We start from the raw sequence: 19144 nt of genomic DNA, 5'->3' as shown, positions 1-19144 counted from the left end.
GAGTAATATTTCTGGTAAATGTATCTTGTACAACTGCTATAGATGCTCCTGTCTGTTCAGACATTGAACTGTAAGGGTAAAGTATATTTTAGTTCACCCACATGTTGATTTATTTTGCTGCACAGAATTTTGTGTGAAGGTTACCTTTAGCATCTAAAACCTGAATAGAAGCAAAAGGACGCTCTTCATTTTGATTAATTTTTTGAAGTTATTACTTTCAAATAGTGTAGGCTTGCCAAAGTGATTTATGCAAATTTTACTTTTTTTGTGTGATTGTGACACAAGCTGACTTACCTGGGTTGCATGAATAAATGCCTGAAATACTTTAAACAAACCTAGAATGAAGGGATGCAAATTTTGGCTTTGGTTCTCTTCATTGATTAGGATAATTCTGGAGAAACTTTTTGAATATACAGCCTATTTTGAGGAATTGAGCAAAAGTCCTTAAGACAACTAGTAACTTTATTACATGCATCAAAACAATCATTTAATGACTATGCTCTTGAGGATGTTTAAATTCTGATATCCAGTTTTAAAAATTGGGGTGAAGTATGAATAATGTGAAATTTCAGCTGATATCAAGCAGGAAAGAGTAGACTAGTTCACCTAGCTTTGTTGTCCCAGCTTAGCAAGAAAAAGTCAATCAGGGTTCCTACTCTTGATGATTCTCCAGTGCCTCGTGGATGAGAACTAAACATGCTGCCCCAATTACACACGTGCCCTGCTCTTTCACTGTAGTGTAAGCTGCAGCCTATGTTAAATTACAGAGGACAAGCAGAAAAATCTATATGGAAATATCCTTGTGCCTAAAGTCAGACTTGATCAAGAAGTTGGAGGATGTCTGCCATCTGCATAATTATTTTGTTCAAATTCTTCTCAGAATATGAAATGTGGAATCAAAGAAAAAGTTGGGAAGGTGGGAAACAACTTAAGATATTTTTATTTTCAATTATCACCAAGCAACTATTAGGATAGTGAAGGAGAAAAACACTGACCCTATAATTTAAAGTTTCAAAAGTAAGCTTGCCATCAAGGAATTTCTTAAGGATAAATATTGTCCAGTCATCTCTGTGAGCACTACTACAATGAAGCTCTATTCCATTCTGGCTTTAACAAAATTGCCCTAAGTGAATGGTCTTGGTCAAAATAAACTGCAGTTCTGATGTGGAGCACCTTCCTGAGATATTAACTGAAGGAATATTACATCAATTCACAGGAAAAGTTTAGTTACTCTAAATTGTAAAACCTAACCTGGGAGTAAATGTAGTAGTGCAGGAAGTTCTATTCTCTACCTAGCACTTGGGTCCTCGAAATACAACATTATCCAATATGCGACATAGCACTCATTAATAACTAAAGGAGACTGATTGTGTAATATTGTTCAGAATTACCTGTGGAACTACAATATTGTTTTCAGTGTATGCAATGGCTTTGGGCTCAGTGTTGGTTCTTCAAGTTCAGGGAGTGAAATGACCAATAAAGAGGAAGTTGAATGTTGGGTCTTTTCCAGTTCAGCAGGATAACACTGCAAATTGTTATTACAAGGGTCATTAATGAGATGACTTATGGATAGTTAATCATTCCTGTGCAGAGATATTTTTCTTCCCCTTGCTACTTTAATCGTATAGTTTACCTGAAATTAAAAGCAATTGTGAAAATATTTAAGTGCCTTTAGGAAATAAGACTGTGAGGAGGGAATTGAATGAATTGACCATGGATTAATCTTGAACTTGGTATTAGTTTTTTGATACCAAAATCTCTTAGAGCATTGTCAAATTTATACTTAAATCAAGTGATTGATTGTAAATCATAATCAGAAATTGTTTACATAGATTATCTCATCAAACAATTAGTTTCCTCAATTAATTTTAGATTCTGCTTCAATACTACATTCCCCTCTCTATACTCTGTAACTTTTACAAGTAAAATATAGTTATTGAACAATTGTGTGTGTGTGTCTTAACTCAAGTTTGTGTTAAAATTCTGGAATTTGAAAAATGTTTTTCCAGAACTATATTTGAGTAATAGGGAAAAGTTAACAGGATCTTTGCATCACACTTTCACTTCATTTGGGCTGATTGGAGTACTGTACTCCCGACTTGCACCATCACTGGTTTGGGTAGACCCTCAGACATTTGAACATCAGTTTGTAACCTCGGTATTTACATTTATACAGTACCTTGGTTTGGTAAAATAAGTCCCAGGAATTTTTGCAGGGTAGGGTCTCCTGTTTCAGGGGTGATATTTCTGAAGGCACGATGGGAGAAGCCACTAAATTCTCTGGGTATTCTTAAACTAAGTTCTGTAATCATCTGTATATACACCATTTTATTTTTGACACAGGCAGTCTTTTCTGATTTGTTGATGCAATGATAAAATGCAGGTTTTCTTTCATTCTGCTACATGCCACAGCTGGAACCATCAAATCAAGTTCATTGCAGAAATGGGGATGTTTCCTTCAATACCTGATTATCATTTGACATCAGGTAGTTTTGATGCAAACACAATCTCTCTGATACAAGAAAGTTGTTTTATTTCAAAAGCAACTGTTGGAGCTAAATGGAATGGGCAGCAGGAGGTGACTATGTTGATAGGAATCGTCAACATTCCAGATACCACCTAATTCTACCATTTGTTGATATTATTCGTTATAGAAAACAGGCTAAATACAGTAACCATTATTTAAAAATTGATCCAGTGTAAGTTGTATAAACATTTTACTCTTATGGCTACTTATTGGTAGGGTTAGAGATTCCTTTTTACAGAACCAGGCATATTTTCACTTCACAAAACTACTGGAGTCTCTAAGTGTTAAGTCTATTTTACAACAGACAAAATAGAAAATGTATATAAAACTCAATTTGCATTTCAATAAATACCTCATTTTATAATCCCATACCGACTCAACTGTAATCAGTTAAGATGTGAAATAGGTTTCCAGCTCATTTTTAAGGTGTAGTGATCTTATTACATGGTCATCAGTGGAACCACCTCCTAATGCACAGTCCTTTCCTTCTGCCTTCGAAAGTCTGAAAGAGGGTCGAAAATAATGGTTCAGCATGGATTAAGAAAGTAAGTAGTAGTCAATCCCTAAACAGTATGCTACGAAGTAATTGTGACTTCCTCATTCGAGTCACTGTCAGTAATCAGAATCAAATCACCAATGACCTTCCAACAGAATTAGAAAGGGTTACACTTATTCTCCCTAGAATGCTGCCTTATTCAAGTATATGCAACATCTGTTCTTTTTTACAATAGTTTTAGAGTTGGGAGTAAACTGAAATTCAATGTGGGGATGTGAGACAAACTGCCTTGAATGTAAATTTTGTACACGGTCAATCTTCACAACCCCAGTTTCTACATTATTGCGATATAATTATAAAGTCTAAAGGAATGTTACCCTTTATCACATGGATACTACAGAAGAATAAATGATGCTTCATTTGTACAGAATATTCGAGACTGGCATTTTACCTCAATATATTCACTGCAGCAGTCAGCACGCTAGGGATTAAAAGGGTAGCAATAACAATTACTATTTCCTCCTTCCCTCTTGCCGATCAAAGATTAAAAGGTTTCCAAAGAGTAAATTCAAATAATAAGACCCAGAACCAGAAAATGTTTTAGTGAAATTAAAGCTAAACCATTTGACACTAGGCTTAATCCTTCTACATAGTAGAAATATGCAACCTTCTCACAGAAGATTGTAACATTGAATCAGTTGAAACTAAGACTTTACCTTGCAATTAATTTATATGATGGAATGTGATTCAAAGGCATTTAGGATTGAGATCACTGGAATAATGGCACATCAGGTTCAATCCTGATCTTGTCCTGTGATTGCATGTGTCTCCCCCAGGGCTCCAGTTTCCTTCCACATCCCAATGATGATTGGTAGATTAATTGATTACTGTAAATTATTTTTAGTTTACATGGATGGTAGGAGGTTGAGTTGATGGGTGTGAGAGAAAATGTGTTGCAGGGAAATAAATGGAGGAATGGGTTTGCTCTTAGAACTAGCATAGACTCAGTGGGCTGAATAATCACCACCTGTGTTATGAGGAAATATAATCCAATTAATTGTTTTAAGTTGAATACACCACCCATTAATAAAACAATTAGGCTTCTACTTACTGTATGGAAAGTAGCGAACCCTCATTATGATCTCTTTGGCAGATTTCAGGATCTCAACAGCCTGTGCAACAGAAAAATAGTACTTAGCAACAAAAAAAATGCTTTACGAGGAAAAGGACATGATTATTTACACAAATGAAGTTTTGCAATGGTAAAATTCTGAACCAGACCCAATCCAACATTTCAACACTGCTCTCGAAAGACTGTAAATCATTGACCCAAAATGTTTACTTTCTCTATCCACAGATGCTGCTTAACCTGCTGACTTTCAGCATTTTCTCTTTTTACTTCTATTGCTCTAATTATAAATCAATTTACTTCCTTTGCTGATTAATAGCTGCCAATTATATTCTTGCAATTTTAACAGGCATTAAATGATTCACAACCTATAAAGATCAACAAGGTTAATCATTTTCCAGAGCATCTTGCACATATTCCACTCCAGGTCTTGCCTCAAAATGGGCAATTAAGTTGTCAATCATGTTGACAGGCTATTGGCATCAACTACCATGTCATATTCTGGTACCTAATACACACCCTGAATTAGATTTGCAAGCTTTAAAACTAATGTGCCATGTATCTTTAGTGTGCCAGGCTGACAATTGTTGATTGATATTCTGATTCTACTTAATGGTCGTGGTATATTCTCTGAACTATGGTACTTACCTTACTATGTTCTATGTCCTGAAAATCAATGTCGTTCACAGCAAGCACCTGATCTCCCTCTTGCAACCCTGCATGATCTGCATCAGAATCAGGAATCACCTGCAGCAAAAAGTAAATATCCAAATTATATGACTAGTACTCAAAAGCATTGAGAGACAGACAGTGCATAATTAATAAATGTTCTTGGTCTGTGTGGCAAAAATCTGGAATCATGTCAACAAATGACCTTTGTTTCAGTCAGGAGGGGTGTACACTGAAAGGGGAAGAAGATTCTCTTTATAAAAAAGTGTGCAGTGAATTTCTGTACTTGTCAAATGAGAATCAAGTTCCAGGAAATAATATTTTCCACATTGGATGCTCTCTATCAGCAAGTATTTTCATGCCAAATGAGGACAGGTTGGATTCAAAATAAAAAGCCAACCAAGACATTAAAAAAACTCAGTTGACTATGCCAGACTGTTGCATGACTGGTCTGTGGGCTAGCTCTCCAAGTTTAGACAATAATCCCCACATGGTTGCGAGGAGGACTTTGCAAAGTCAGCTGGGCTGGGAGTGACTTTGCCATTTCTGAATTCAGTGCCTAGGTCGAGGTCAAATGATCTATTTGATTTTATTCCATTTCAATTGAATATAGCTACCCTGGTTCAATTGAGCAAGTTGAGTGAGAGGCATTTAAGCATCAACCACATGGGAGGAGTCTAGAGTCATGTACTGGCCAGTCCAGCTAAGGATGACAGATTTGCTTCCCTAAAGGACATTAGTGCACCAAATGGGTTTTTTTTTTACAACAATCTGGAAGTTTTCATGGCACCCTTACTAAAACCAGTTAGTGCTCTTTTGCACCTTGACAAGCATGATCTTTTTTCTATTTCCTATCAGGGTATCACTGTAGAGTGACATGTACAAGTGAATGATGAGTTGTGTGCTATGGCATCACATTCACTAGGAATGAGATTTAGATTGTACAAGTTTATTTCACAATGGATCTTGGAAGGCAGCTCACAAAGCAAACTTTTGTTCAACAGCCTAAATTTAATTTAAAACTGGAAGCAGCTCACTAGAAACACAGGGCTTAATCCAAAACACCAACCTTCGATATGAAGATGCCAAGCTGTGAGGCCTTGCCTCCTCGGATGTTGAATCCAAGCTGCAGGAAACAGGAACACAAGCAAGTTAGAGAAACATCAGAATTGCACAATTGAACATAGAACAGCAAAGCACACTAAAGCCTCTTTGGCCTAAGATGTTGTGCCGACCTACATAAACCTACTCCACGATCCATCAAACTGTACCTTCCTACACAGCCCATAACCCTCCATTTTTCTTCCATCCAAGTGCCTATCTTTTAAATGTCCCTATTGTATCAGCCTCTACCACCTCCCCCGGCAGTGCATTCCAGGCACCCAACACACTGTGTAAAAAAAAACCTACCTCTGACATCTCCCCTAAACTTTCCTCCATTCACCTTAAACAGACGTCCACTGGTATTGGCCATTGTTAGAAAGGATTCTAAGGGATAGGATTTATGAATACCTAGAGAATCATGGACTGATTAGGGACAGCCAGCATGGCTTTGTGAAGGGAAGATCTTGCCTCACAAGCCTGATAGAGTTCTTTGAGCAGGTGACCAGGAAGATTGATGAGGGCAGTGCGGTGGATGTGGTTTACATGGATTTTAGTAAGGCGTTTGATAAGGTTCCTCATGGTAGGCTTCTTCAGAAGGTCACAGGCCAAGGGATCCAAGGAAGCTTGGCTGTGTGGATTAGGAATTGGCTTGCATGTAGAAAGCAGAGGCTTGTGGTGGAAGGAGTGCCCTCAGATTGGAAGGCAGTGACTAGTGGTGTCCCGCAGGGATCGGTTCTGGGACCTCTACTTTTTGTGATATTTACAGATGACTTAGATGAGGGGGTGGAGGGCTGGGTTAGTAAGTTTGCGGACGACACTAAGATAGGCGGTGTTGTGGATAGTGTGGAGGGCTGTCGGACCTTACAGAGAGATATTGATAGGATGCAGAGCTGGGCTGACAAGTGGCAGATGGAGTTCAATCTGGAGAAGTGTGAGGTGGTACACTTTGGAAGTACAAACTCCAGGGCAGAGTACTGGGTGAATGGCAAGGTACTTGGCAGTGTGGAGGAGCAGAGGGATCTGGGGGTTCATATTCACAGTTCATTGAAAGTTCCCTCACAGGTGGAAAGAGCAGTTAAGAAGGCCAACGGGATGTTGGCTTCCATAAGTCGCGGGATTGAGTTTAAGAGCCGCGAGGTGATGATGCAGCTTTACAAAACTCTAGTTAGGCCACACTTAGAGTACTGTGTTCAGTTCTGGTCGCCTCATTATAGGAAGGATGTGGAGGCGTTGGAGAGGGTGCAGAGGAGATTTACCAGGATGCTGCCTGGATTAGAGAGTATTGAATATGAGGAGAGGCTTAAGGTGCTAGGGCTTTATTCACTGGAAAGGAGGAGGATGAGAGGAGACATGATAGAGGTATATAAAATACTGAGAGGAATAGATAGAGTAGACAGTCAGCGCCTCCTTCCCAGGGCACCAATGCTCAAGACGAGAGGGCATGGCTTTAAGGTTACGGGTGGGAGGTTCAGGGGAGATGTCAGGGGGAGGTTTTTCACCCAGAGAGTGGTTGGTGCATGGAATGCACTGCCTGGGGTGTTAGTGGAGGCAGTTACATTGGACAGGTTCAAGAACTTGTTGGATAGGCATATGGAGGAGTGTGGGATGGGGGGATATGCAGGAGGAAGGGGTTAGGTAGTGTGAGGGTGGTTTGATGGATGGCACAACATGGTGGGCCAAAGGGCCTGTATTGTGCTGTATGGTTCTATGGTTCTGTCCACTCTATCTATGCCTCTCATAATTTTATACACCTCTATCAAATTGCCTCAAAGAGAAAAGCCCTAGCTCACTCAACTTTTCCTCACAAGGCATGTTCTCTAATCCAGGCAGTGTCCTGGTAAATCTCCTCAGCACCCTCTCTAAAGCTTCCATATCCTTCCTATAATGAGATAACCAGAATTGAACACAAATACTCTTCAAGTGTGGTCTAACCAGAGTTTTATAGAGCTGCAGCATTACCTCACGGCTCTTGAACTCAGTACCCTGACTAATGAAGGTCTGCACGCCATACCCTTTCTTAACCAACCCCATCAACTTGCATGGCAACTTCAGGAAAACATTCAATAACTCTTCACATGAAAACCATCTTGAATTGGACAATTTCAAATAACATATGAATTTCTACAATTTCAGAACTCAAGCTCAGGTGTTTACAAAGAAAGAAGTGTCACTGTTTTTTTTGTAGATTCCTCAACCTTAGACTCTCAGAAGATACAAGCAGCATTGTAATTTTTCAACCATTTATTTCCTCAAAGCCAATTCAACTAACTAGCCACATCAAAATAAAACAAGAAAACTGCTGAAATCAATTTAGTGATAACTTAAGGGGAGTTTAATGCTATGAATCAAATGATCACTACCCCCAAAACTCCCTTCACATAGGACCATTTAAAGTCTGGGGGAAAAGAAAAGCTATAATTTCATCAGGGTACCCAGAGTTCTTTTGCTATGCCCTTGCTAAAGCCACAATAGCATTGGAGATAGGATACTTTTATGGACAATTGTTGCAACTTAAATTTTAGAACTGGTTGAGAACAACTTTAATGAATTTTTACTGGAACACTATACCAGATGGATAAATTCAGCATTAAAAATAAGACATTGTCAATAGGACACACCTGAGACTTGACCTCGAACAGGAAGGTTTATTACCTGAGCCCCAGAGGGTTTCTTCAGCTGGATGGTTCGAGGCAAAAACTGGGTCAGCTCATTGTTGTAGTCGGAGTGATGTAACCTCTAATGAAAGCAAAATTATTTTCAAAATGTTACTTTTTCCATAATACAGCACACCATATTTTTCATCTGCTGAAAAATTAAAATCTCCTGATGTTGCAGTCTCATTGAAGAGAGAATGCTATTTCTGAAATATCAGTCACACAGCTATCAAATATCTCACTGTGGATTGCTCATTTTGTAGCTAATCTATTATGTAACTTTGCAGATTCAAGAAAATTTAAAGCTTTCTTTTGAAAGTTATAATGCTTGCTTAAATTATACACATTTACTAACAAGGGCTGCTCAAGTCTCGGGATTTTTGTTCATTGATTCCTATCCCAGAGAATTATCCTTCTACAAAAGCGAATATGTCAGAATGCAATGTAACACTTTTCACAAATGGCAAACAGAGGGAGAAGAGAGAGAAGAGGGTATACAGATAAATATTCACTCAATTGAGAAAATTAAGACAGCATTTTTTCCAATGAGACTTGAGAACATCCTAGAACCCTTACCTCCATCTGCTTGGTAATTTCTTTCAATGACAAAACTCAGAATAGAGTGTATTATGTCAGGCATGTGACCAACGAGTATCATCAGGGCCTTATTGCTGGGGATGGTTGCCTGGGAGAGAATGTTGCTGTTGGTTCGCTTATTCTTCTAGTGGTTTTGAAGGATGTTGGAGAGACAGCATTTATATTACCAATCTAGTGCCTTGGTGTCTGCTGTAGGTAGTCAGTATCTCAGAAGCATATGAGGAAGACAAAGATCACTACTGCCTGGTAGATCATGAGTTCTATGTCATATTAAGGTCTTGTTTATCAAACAACATTTTCTTCAGTCAGTTGTATGTAGGCTGTCCCACCACATTAAAGGTTATGGTGAATTTCATCATTGGTGTCTGCCTTTGCTGGGAATTGGCTCTTGAGATAGGGGCAGTGATCCACATCTTCCAGAGTCTCATCATGAACCTTTATTGTTGAAAGGCAGTATCATACAACAGGATCAGGATGTTGAGTACAAGGCCCATCTCCTCATACGCTTAAGCAAATGAGCTGACAGTGACTTGGAATTTAGCCTCATACATGTGCAAATGCCATTCAGTGACTGAGATTAGGTGACCTTGCTTTTGGAGTGAAGGCTACGTAGGTTGAACAGTATCTGTTAGTCCCGTAGACCAGCTTCATTCCACTGGGGAGCCTGTTGGAGGTGAAATGGAATGTGGCTGCAAGGAAATCTGCAAGAAGTGTCAGGGCAATGATGTAGACTTGTTTGACACTGCACAGTCTACACTGAGATTGGCTGTTATGGATCCTTTTGGTTAGGATCATGTCTTGCATGCCATCATGAAGCAAGCATAAGGCAGAGGCAAATTTCTCCAGCCAGAAAAATTTGGAAGAAGATGTTCCACAGTCCCTCCCAGATGACAGATTCAAAAACTTTAGTGAGGTTGGAAAAGAAAACTATGTACAGTGGTTGGTGCCACTGCCTGTATTTCCCTTTAAATTGCTATGCGGGTTGGAGCCAAGTGTGTGGCCAGAGCATGGCCTGCACAACTTCAAAAGAAAGGCAGGGAGCAGTGCCTACCACGATGCATGGTAGTTTTCAATCTCACTAAAGCGTTTGAATTAGTAACTCAAAAACAGGGCCAGGTGTTTAGCCAGGCACCAGAGTATGGTCATGATCAGAAGCTGGGTATTAGAGCATGCTCCAAACGTGTGCAGATGTGCCCAGAGAGGAGGGGATCCACGGGAGTTTGTAGGACTTGAGCACAGGGTAGGTTGTGAAAGGTCGGGGAGCGGGGTGGGGGTAGGGCATAAGAGGAAGGAACAAACAAGGAGGCAGTAATGGGCAAGAGTACCTTTGCGAGGCCATTCATTCACACATGCATGCTGATTGGTACTTGCATGCATGCCTAAAATGTTAGCATTAATATCCATAGAACAGAGTCTGGCCTCCAGCACTTTAGTCCCACTTGCCACTAGATCATGTCCTTACTCTGTCTAGTTTGAGTTGTCCCAGGTATCCAACTGTTACCACGCGCTTAAAGAAACCACACACATGCAAGTTCAAGACCTGGAAATGTCAGGGCCTTATGGAGAGTCCCAACAGAGACAGACCTGAACATTGCTCTGCTTTCTTAGCTTGGGGACTCAAGACATTTCAACATTGACATCTCCACCCTGAATGAGACAATACTCAGTACCATAGTGAAAGATACTTTTACCACAAGGTCATCAGCAGTATCACAGAGAAAACAATCTGTGTAAATATTACCTCATGCAGTGGAATCCAGGGAGGAGGATTCTCATATGGTGGCAAAAACACAACTGGATACTGATATTCATCATAAGCACCTTTTGGGTCCATGTACACACGATTCGACATCGGTCAACAATTTCTGGAACAATCTAGTAAAATCTGTAATTACAAGGTCATAAACTGAAGTAAGAAGCCATGAAAATACCTACATAATTAATTGAAACAAATAAGAAAAGCTAGTCAGCTAGCCATCTCAATTTATTTATCCAGAAAGAACCGAGAGACCACTTACAGCAACATTAAACTGTCTCTGTAATTCCAAGGTTTCTGGCTCCACCGCCCTATAAGATGGTCACAAGTGTGCATGAACAACAGCAGATCAGTTGTACATCTTGCTTGTTACTTTATAGCAGACTCGGGTTTTAGTTTAATTTGGAATTAGTTTCCTGGATATATTCTTTTTATGTTACTTTCTGTATCATACATAACTGTAAGAGCAAATTCCTTCCAAAAATAACATCAAGTTGCACATCAGTAGAGACATATTGTAATTTCTGCAGTTGTAAAGTACAAGCATCAAATGAACCACTGCAAATTGGTAACTTATAAAATTGTACTATTCACCAACTGCCTTTATGAAAGTAAGCATTTTCAATACAGTTCTCAGCTCATTAATCTAGCTAATACCAAAACACACAACAGTACAGCAGAGTAACAGGCCCTTCATCCCACGATATCTGCGCTGAACACAATGCAGAATTAAACTAAATCTCTTCTGCCTGTACGTGATCCATATCCCTCCATTCCATGCATATTCATGTGTCTAACAGCCTCTTAAACACCACTATTCATATCTGCTTCCACCACTACCCCGGCAGCCCATTCCAGGCACCTACCACTCTATGTGAAAAAAAACTTGCCCCACTCATCTTTAAACGTTCACTGTGTCCTCTAGTATTTTTCATTTCTACTCCACGAAAAAGATTCTGACTGCCTACCCTGCCTCTCATCATTTTATAAAACTCTATCAGGTCTCCCCTCAGTCTCCAAAACTCCAGAGAGAACGACCCAAGTTTGTCCAACCTCTCCTTATAGCTCATACCCTCTAATCCAGGCAGCATCCTGGTAAACTTCTTCTACATCTTTTCCAAAGCCTCTACATCCTTCTGATAATGGGGAGACCAGAACTGCATGCAATACTCCCCAAGTGCAGCCTCACCATAGTTTTATATAGCTACAATACAACTTCCTTACTCTTATACACAAAATTAAAAATAATGACCCCCCCCCCCCCCCACCTGATAATCTTGCACCATCGTTGGTCCATATAGGGCTCCTATTTTACAAAACGCTCAGTCATCCAAGCTGGCACTTTAATAAGCAGATAGTTATTGATTTGCCACTTCCTTCACCTGTTGCGTCTCCCATGGTGAATAACAAGAATTCAATACATTATCTAATCTGAGTGTGTACAATGAATGCATTCTAGATTTTGTAGTTTTAATGACTTTGAAACTGATAGCGCCAGGATTTATGAATATGTAGTTCATGTGGAAATACCAAAAACGCTGTCAATGATTCACTGGCCATCCACCTATTGCACTCTTTAGCAATTTGTCCATCACAATCAAAAATTTCAGGTATAAATGGATCAGTAAAAAAAAAGCTCAAGTAACAAAGCACAGAAAGAGAGTTTAAATTTAGATCCAAATAGTCATTTGCCTCCACCTAAAAGGGAAGCTGTACAGCCTAATCTTAGCCATCATCAATGCCTATCCAAGTACCAGTTAATTTTCGTTTGCCTTGTCTTGAGTCAGCAGGTTCTCTGTGGTCCCCCAGGATAAACTCACACAGCACTATTTATTCTTGAGAATCATCAACTATTTCTGTGAAGAACAAAAATAGTTTAATGAAGACCCAAAGTGAAAAACGGACAACTGGAGCAATGCTGATAATCAGAGTGAATTACTGAGTAGATGAAACTCATAGCATGATGTTATCCATACCTTTAAAAGGAGAATTGAAATGACAAAGGTATTTATTCTCAGTTAAATGCCAGGATGAGAAAGGATCTTTACCAGAACAAGACTATTCAGCCCTTGGTGCCTTCTCCACCATTCAATGACATCATGGCCAATCAGCATCACTTTCTTTCACTAACCCCATAACTCGATATTCTTTTAACGTCACAGAATCTATCAACTCTATCTTGAATGTACTCAACTAGTGATTTCCCATGGTCCTCTTGGGTAGAGAACTCTAAAGGTTCATGACCTGAAAAAAGGATTCTCATCCCAGTCCTAAATGCTCAAGCTCTACTTTTGAGAATATGACCCCTGGTTCTAAGCACCCCAGTGCAGAAGAACACCATCCCAGTCAAGCCCAATAAGTCACTTTTTTTAAATGATTCAATGGAATCACCACTCATTCTTCTAACCTTCAGCCTGGATAGCCTCAGTCTGTTTAAACTCAGCCTTCCCACCCTCTATCCACCCCAAGAATCAATGTAGTAAATTTCTGGTAAACTCTATTGCAAGTACATCCTTTCTTAAGTAGGGAGAACAGCCTTATATACATTACGTCTGGAATATTGTGTACATGTCATAGAGTATACAGCACAAAAGCAGGCCCTCCAGCGCTCCACATCCATGAAAACCTTTTTGCCCATCTACGTTAATCTAATTTGCCCACATTAGGACTGTATCCTTCTATACCTTGTCTATTTAAGTGCTTGTCTAAATGCCCCTTAAACATATATGGCTGCAAATAGAAAGCTTTACTCTAGGACTCAAATGCTGTTGGTACAAAAGCCAAAAAAAAATTTGCCTTCTTAACTGCTTAAGGTACCTGTGCAGTGTTTCTGCGAACCAGGTCCTCTGTACACCAATATCTTTCAATCCCTGACCATAAAAAAATCCACTTTTAGCATTTAAATTCATGTAAGCATATAAGTATGTAAATGTAATCATAGAAAAGTGAGCTATCTTGATTGGAAGGGGAACCAGCAGGGAAGATGGCGCAGCAGCAATGGCAGGAGTTTCTACGAGTGATTCGAGAGATACAGCAGAATTTCATCGCAAGGAAGAAGCAGCATGCTAAGGGGAGGATGAGCCAACCATGGCTGACAAGGGAAGTCAGGGATAGCATAAAAGCAAAAGAGAAGGCATACAACATGGCAAAGATCAGTGGGAAGCCACAGGAATGGGAAGCCTTTAAAAGCCAACCAAAGACAACTAAAAAAGCTATAAGGGAGGAGAAGATGAAACATGAGGGTAAACTAGCCAATAATATAAAAGGAGCTTCCAAAAGTTTTTTTTTAGATACATAAAGTGTAAGTGAGAAGCTAGAGTGATCATTGAACCACTTGAAAATGATGCTGGAGAAGTAGTAATGGGGAACAGGGAAATGACTGAGGAGCTAAATAATTACTTTACATCAGCCTTCACAGTGGAAGTCATCAGTAACATGCCAGAAATTCAAGAAAGTCAGGGGACAGAGATGAGTATAATGGGCATAAGGAAAAGGTGCTGGGGAAGCTGAAAGATCTGAAAGTGGATAAATTAACTGGATCAGATGGACTACAGCCCATAGTTCTGAAAGAGCTAACTGAAGAGATTGTGGAGGTATTAGTCATGATCTTTCAAGAATCACTGAAGTCAGGGAGGGTCCTAGAAGACTGGAAAATTGCAAATCTGACACTGCTGTTTAAGGGAGGGAGGTAAAAGACAGGACATTATAGGCTGGTTAGCCTGAACTTGGTGGTTGGTAAGATCTTACAGTCCATTATTCAGGATGAAATTTCAGAGTACTTGGAAGTATATGACAAAATAGGACAAAGTCAGAACAATATCGTTAAAGGGAGATCTCGCCTGACAAATCTGTTAGAATTCTTTGAGGTGGTAACAAGCAGGTTAGACAAAGGAGAGTTGATGGATGTTATTTACTTGGATTTTCAGAAGGCCTTTGACAAGGTGCCACACACAAAGCTGCTAAACAAGAATAACAGCCCATGGTGTTAGAAGCAAGGTACTAACATGATAGAAGATTGGCTGACTGGCAGAAGTCAGACAGTAGGGATAAAGGGGTCCTTTTCACGATGGCTGCCATTGACTAGTGGAGTTCCACAGGAGTCTGTGTTGACAGGGAGTCTGCAGAAGGATTTGGATAGGTTGGGAGAGTGGATAAACAAGTGGCAGAGGATTACAACATACGGAAGTGTGGGGTTATGCACTTTGGTAGGAAGAATAAAGGCACAGACTATTTTCTAAATGTGGAGAGAATTCAGAAATCAGAGGTGCAAAGGGACTTGGGAGTCCTAGTTCAGGATTCCCTCAAGGTAGTCGGTAGTAAGGAAGCCAAATGCAATGTTAGCATTCATTTCAAGAGGACTAGAATATAAAACCAAGGATGTACATCTGAGTGTTTACAAGGCATTGGTTAGACCACATTTGGAGTATTACGAACAATTTTGGGCCTCATATCTAAGGAAAGATATGCTGGCCCTGGAGGGTCCACAGGAGGTTCACAAAAATGATCTCAGAAATGGAAGGCATAATGTACAAGGAGCATTTGATGTCTTGGGCCTGTACTCGATGGAGTTATGAAGGATGAGGGGCATCTCATTGAAACCTACCGGATACTGAAAGGCATGGATAGAGTGGACTTGGAGAGGATGTTTCCACTAGTAGAAGAGTCTAGGATCTGTGGGCATCAGACTCAGAATAAAGGGACATCCCTTTTAAACTGAGAGGAGGAGGAATTTCTTCAGCCAGAGGGTGGTGAATCTGTGGAATTTGTTGCCACAGAGGGCTGTGGAGACCAAGTCATTGGATGTATTTAAGGCCGAGATTGGTAAGTTTTTGATTGGTACAGGGGTTAAGGGTTACAGGCAGAAGGTGGGAGAATGGGGTTTAAAATAAATCAGCCATGGTTGAATGGCAGAGCAGACTTGATTGGCTGTATGGCCTAACTCTGCTATATCTTATGGTCTTAATAATTTGTGGATTAGAAAAGGAAATATGTATTTCTTTTCCTATCAGTGTTAATTCTAACTTAAGAACTTTCATTAACAGAAAACATTAGGGGGCCGTTTTTGACCCGTCGCACCTCTCGTCCTGATAATTCTATATTATCCCTCTCCATTCTGAGTCCTGATGCAGAGTCTCCACCCTAATCCTCGACCACCCCCCTGTCACCAGAGATGCTACGCGACCCGCCGAGTTCCTCCAGCAGTTTGTTTTTCGCTCGTAATTCTACTCTGCACATGGAACTTCCAGCAATAAAAAAAGCTCCATGCACTCAGGAGGGCAACAACAAGACAAAGCCCGCAGTAAATGCAAACTGTGCCGAGGCGAGCCGGAGCTGTGGAAGAAGCAACGACCTGCTGCTGAGCCTCCCGAATGGCTCTAATCAAGCCGGACTCCAGGTAGTTGAATGCAGCAGCACCACCAAACACATCCACGCCCCTTAAAGCGGTTAAATCTCCGGCCAGTCCGCCACCTTTACCTTGAAACCGGACTCCGAGGAAACAACCGCAGCCAAAGCCGACCGACGCCACCGCCCTCTGCCCTGCGCCTGACGTCAGCAGCAGCAGCAGCAACGACCAATGGGAGCAGCCCTTCCTCGCGCGATGACGTCAGGAGGGATGTTGTGACGTGAGGTCCTGGCAGGGAGCCGGAGCGACAGTGGAGGGGAGAGGTGCCTTCTTTTGCAGTCAGATTTCCAGCAGCTGCGGTATTTTATATCTCTGGGTTCCAACTGTATTTTCAAGGTAGTAAGCTATGCACCATCTCTGGAAAGAGAAGGTTTAAACTTTCAGGTGAAAGACACCTTGATCAGGAGTGGGGGAAAAAGTAAATCAGTTAGTTTTCAATTGTGGTGGCGGGATGGATGAATACCTCTGATGGATGAGGCCAGGGTTGCCCTGGGATGAGTCGAAGGGATCATCTGATGCATGGGTTAATAGTGGCAGTTGGAAAATGAACAAGAGCTGTGAAATAAGGGTGGTTAGAAAGTGAGAACACAAAACAAAGGAATGTAAAACCTGCAAAGTATAGGGCTGTGAGACATTCCCAGCAGGTCAGGTTGTTTTAATTGAGAAATAAAAGTGATCCAATATCACAACCTATATTTGGCCTTGTTGGTGAACTGATCTCTGTCTTGAAAAGACCAAACATCACCTCATACATATTTTTGGACCATGGCCCCAGCAATGAAAGACAGGCCATTTCCTCCCATATTGTTACAAACCTCATTTCCTCGAGCTATTCCCTCCACAACTTCCAGCCTTGTAGTCTCCCAGCACCTCCAGACCCACTTTGACTTCCTGCCCAAGATCCACTAGCAAGGTTGTCTGAATAGACCCACTGTTTCAACCTGCTCTTGCCCAATCGAACTTACTTCTTCCTACATTGACTCCATTCATTCTCCCCCGATCCGTTCCCTACCCACTTACATCTGTGACATCTCTGATGCCCTCCACCACTTTGACAGTTTCATGATCCCCTCTAGCTCATCTTTACCATGGAGATACAATCTGTCTACACCCACTTTATGGGGAGGGGGGTTGCGTTTCGAGAAAATAGTCCCTATCACGATTTTCCACAATGCGAACCCACGTCGTTTGCACATGCATGAAGAAATACAAGTTAGAAAAAAAAATTTTGTGTTTATTTATTTGCTTTTTTCACATAAAATCTGAAAGAATCTCAAATTTTTGGGCAGTGATTTGTAAATTCTGCAAGGGCGAGTTTCCATTACCCGGAAGGCCATTATACAGGGGTCGCATGTACAGTTTTGTGGTTCTGAGGTGGATAAAGAGTCCAATGAGGAGTTTACAGATTTGACCACAGAAGGGGTAGGAAGTGCTTGATTGGGTGTGTGGTTTGTTTCAGAGGTTCTGCGCTCTTCTGCCAAAAAGGAAAAGTTATGTATGAAGACAAGAAATAGAAGTGGGAGTGGGCCTCAAACCCCTAAGGCCATAAGGTCATGGCTGATCCTGTGCTTCAAGTCCACTTGGCGAGTTGCAGAGATTCTGAGAAGGGCTGGGTTTGCTCCAAACTTTAGTAATCCCTCCCCACCATCGGTAGTATTCACAGGAAGCACTGCCTCAAGAAAGCAACATCCATCATCAAAGATCCCCACCATTCGGACCATGCCATCTTCTCACAGCTACCATTGGGCAGGAGGTACAGAAGCCTGAAGTCCTACACCACCGGGTTCAAGAACAGATACTTCCTTTCAACCATTTGGTTCTTGAACCAGTCAGCACAACCCTAATCACTAGGATTTAGAAACACTATGACCACCTTGATCACTTTGCATAAAATTGAGTCTTTTTTGTTCTAATTGTGTTCTTTCTATTAAAAATTGCATTTTATTTATGTTTAATTTATATCTTTCTTGTGAATACTGCTTATATGATGCTATGTGCCCGTGATGCTGCTGCAAGTAAGTTTTTCATTGCACCTGTGCATACGTGTACTTGTGCACATGACAATAAACTCAACTTTAACTTTTGACTTTGAGAGATGTTCGATAAGAATGACATTGGTGTGACAGAAAATGTATAGAGCAAGGGAACCTAAATGAGACAGAGCATGAGGGTCTGCAAAAACAAATTCTATCCAGCAGATACAATCTACTTATAACAACAATGACAGGCAAAATGCTGAGAATGGCACCTTGGGGCAGGACGGTGTGGGGATAGCAGTGGAGGACGGTAAACAATCATAGAATAGTTATAGCACAGAAGGAGACCATTTTGCCTGTTCCATCCTTGCTGGCTCTCTAACAGAGCAACTCTCTAGTTCCACCCACTAATCTTTTCAGTTTTTTCGCACCATATGATTGTCCAATTCCTTCTCCAAAGGCCTAATAGACCTTACCATATCTGAGGGCAGTGCAATCCGGATTCTAGCCATGTGCTGTTATGTAAGTTTTTCCTCATGTCACTATTAATTCTTTATTTTACACCTATGACCTCTAGTCCTCGTCCCTTCCATCAAAGGGAACAGCCTCTCAATACTATGTCCAGACCTCACATCACTTTATATACTCCCTCAAATCTCCAAAGGAAACACTCCTAGTTCTGATGGAGGGTCTCAGCCTGCAACGTTGATTATCCTTTTACCTCCACAGATGCTGTCTGACCGCTGAGTTGCTCCAGTAGTTTGTTTTGGACTCTTGACCCCACAATCCATTGTGACCTTGCACCTTATTGTCTGTCTGCACTGCACTTTCT

At 40.8% G+C, this 19144-nt stretch overlaps 1 protein-coding gene across 4 annotated transcripts; it reads right to left on the bottom strand.

The window, feature by feature from the left end:
* Positions 1 to 55: 55 nt before the first annotated feature.
* pdzd11 (PDZ domain containing 11) lies at positions 56 to 16529 on the bottom strand. Of its 4 annotated transcripts, XM_052020741.1 has the most exons (9): positions 16408 to 16459; positions 12687 to 12788; positions 11195 to 11243; positions 10918 to 11061; positions 8578 to 8661; positions 5891 to 5947; positions 4801 to 4899; positions 4135 to 4195; positions 56 to 3029 (listed from the first exon to the last, which is right to left on the bottom strand). In XM_052020741.1, the coding sequence occupies exons 4-9, from the start codon at positions 11026 to 11028 to the stop codon at positions 2995 to 2997; spliced, it is 447 nt and encodes a 148-aa protein (XP_051876701.1). In that variant the 5' UTR covers positions 11029 to 11061; positions 11195 to 11243; positions 12687 to 12788; positions 16408 to 16459; the 3' UTR covers positions 56 to 2994. The 4 variants fall into 4 exon arrangements, with proteins under 4 accessions (XP_051876701.1, XP_051876699.1, XP_051876700.1 ...); XM_052020739.1 differs by lacking the exon at positions 12687 to 12788 and having other exon boundaries at positions 16408 to 16463; XM_052020740.1 differs by lacking the exon at positions 11195 to 11243 and having other exon boundaries at positions 16408 to 16456.
* Between the last annotated feature and the right edge of the window lie 2615 nt (positions 16530 to 19144).

Source organism: Pristis pectinata, chromosome 8 (genome assembly GCF_009764475.1).
Source record: "Pristis pectinata isolate sPriPec2 chromosome 8, sPriPec2.1.pri, whole genome shotgun sequence".
NCBI classification, from domain to species: Eukaryota; Metazoa; Chordata; class Chondrichthyes; order Rhinopristiformes; family Pristidae; genus Pristis; species Pristis pectinata.
This window is presented reverse-complemented; position numbering and strand designations above follow the sequence as displayed.

What these genes read in the sequence shown, in the direction of transcription:
- pdzd11 (XM_052020738.1), bottom strand. Translation starts at nt 11,028, where the DNA reads ATGTCGAATCGTGTGTACATGGACCCAAAAGGTGCTTATGATGAATAT. An exon ending in CCTGGATTCCACTGCATGAG is followed by an intron (nt 8,662 to 10,917) that starts GTAATATTTACA and finishes TGCTTTCATTAG; the next exon opens with AGGTTACATCACTCCGACTA. An exon ending in GGTTCGCTACTTTCCATACA is followed by an intron (nt 3,030 to 4,134) that starts GTAAGTAGAAGC and finishes ACCCTCTTTCAG; the next exon opens with ACTTTCGAAGGCAGAAGGAA.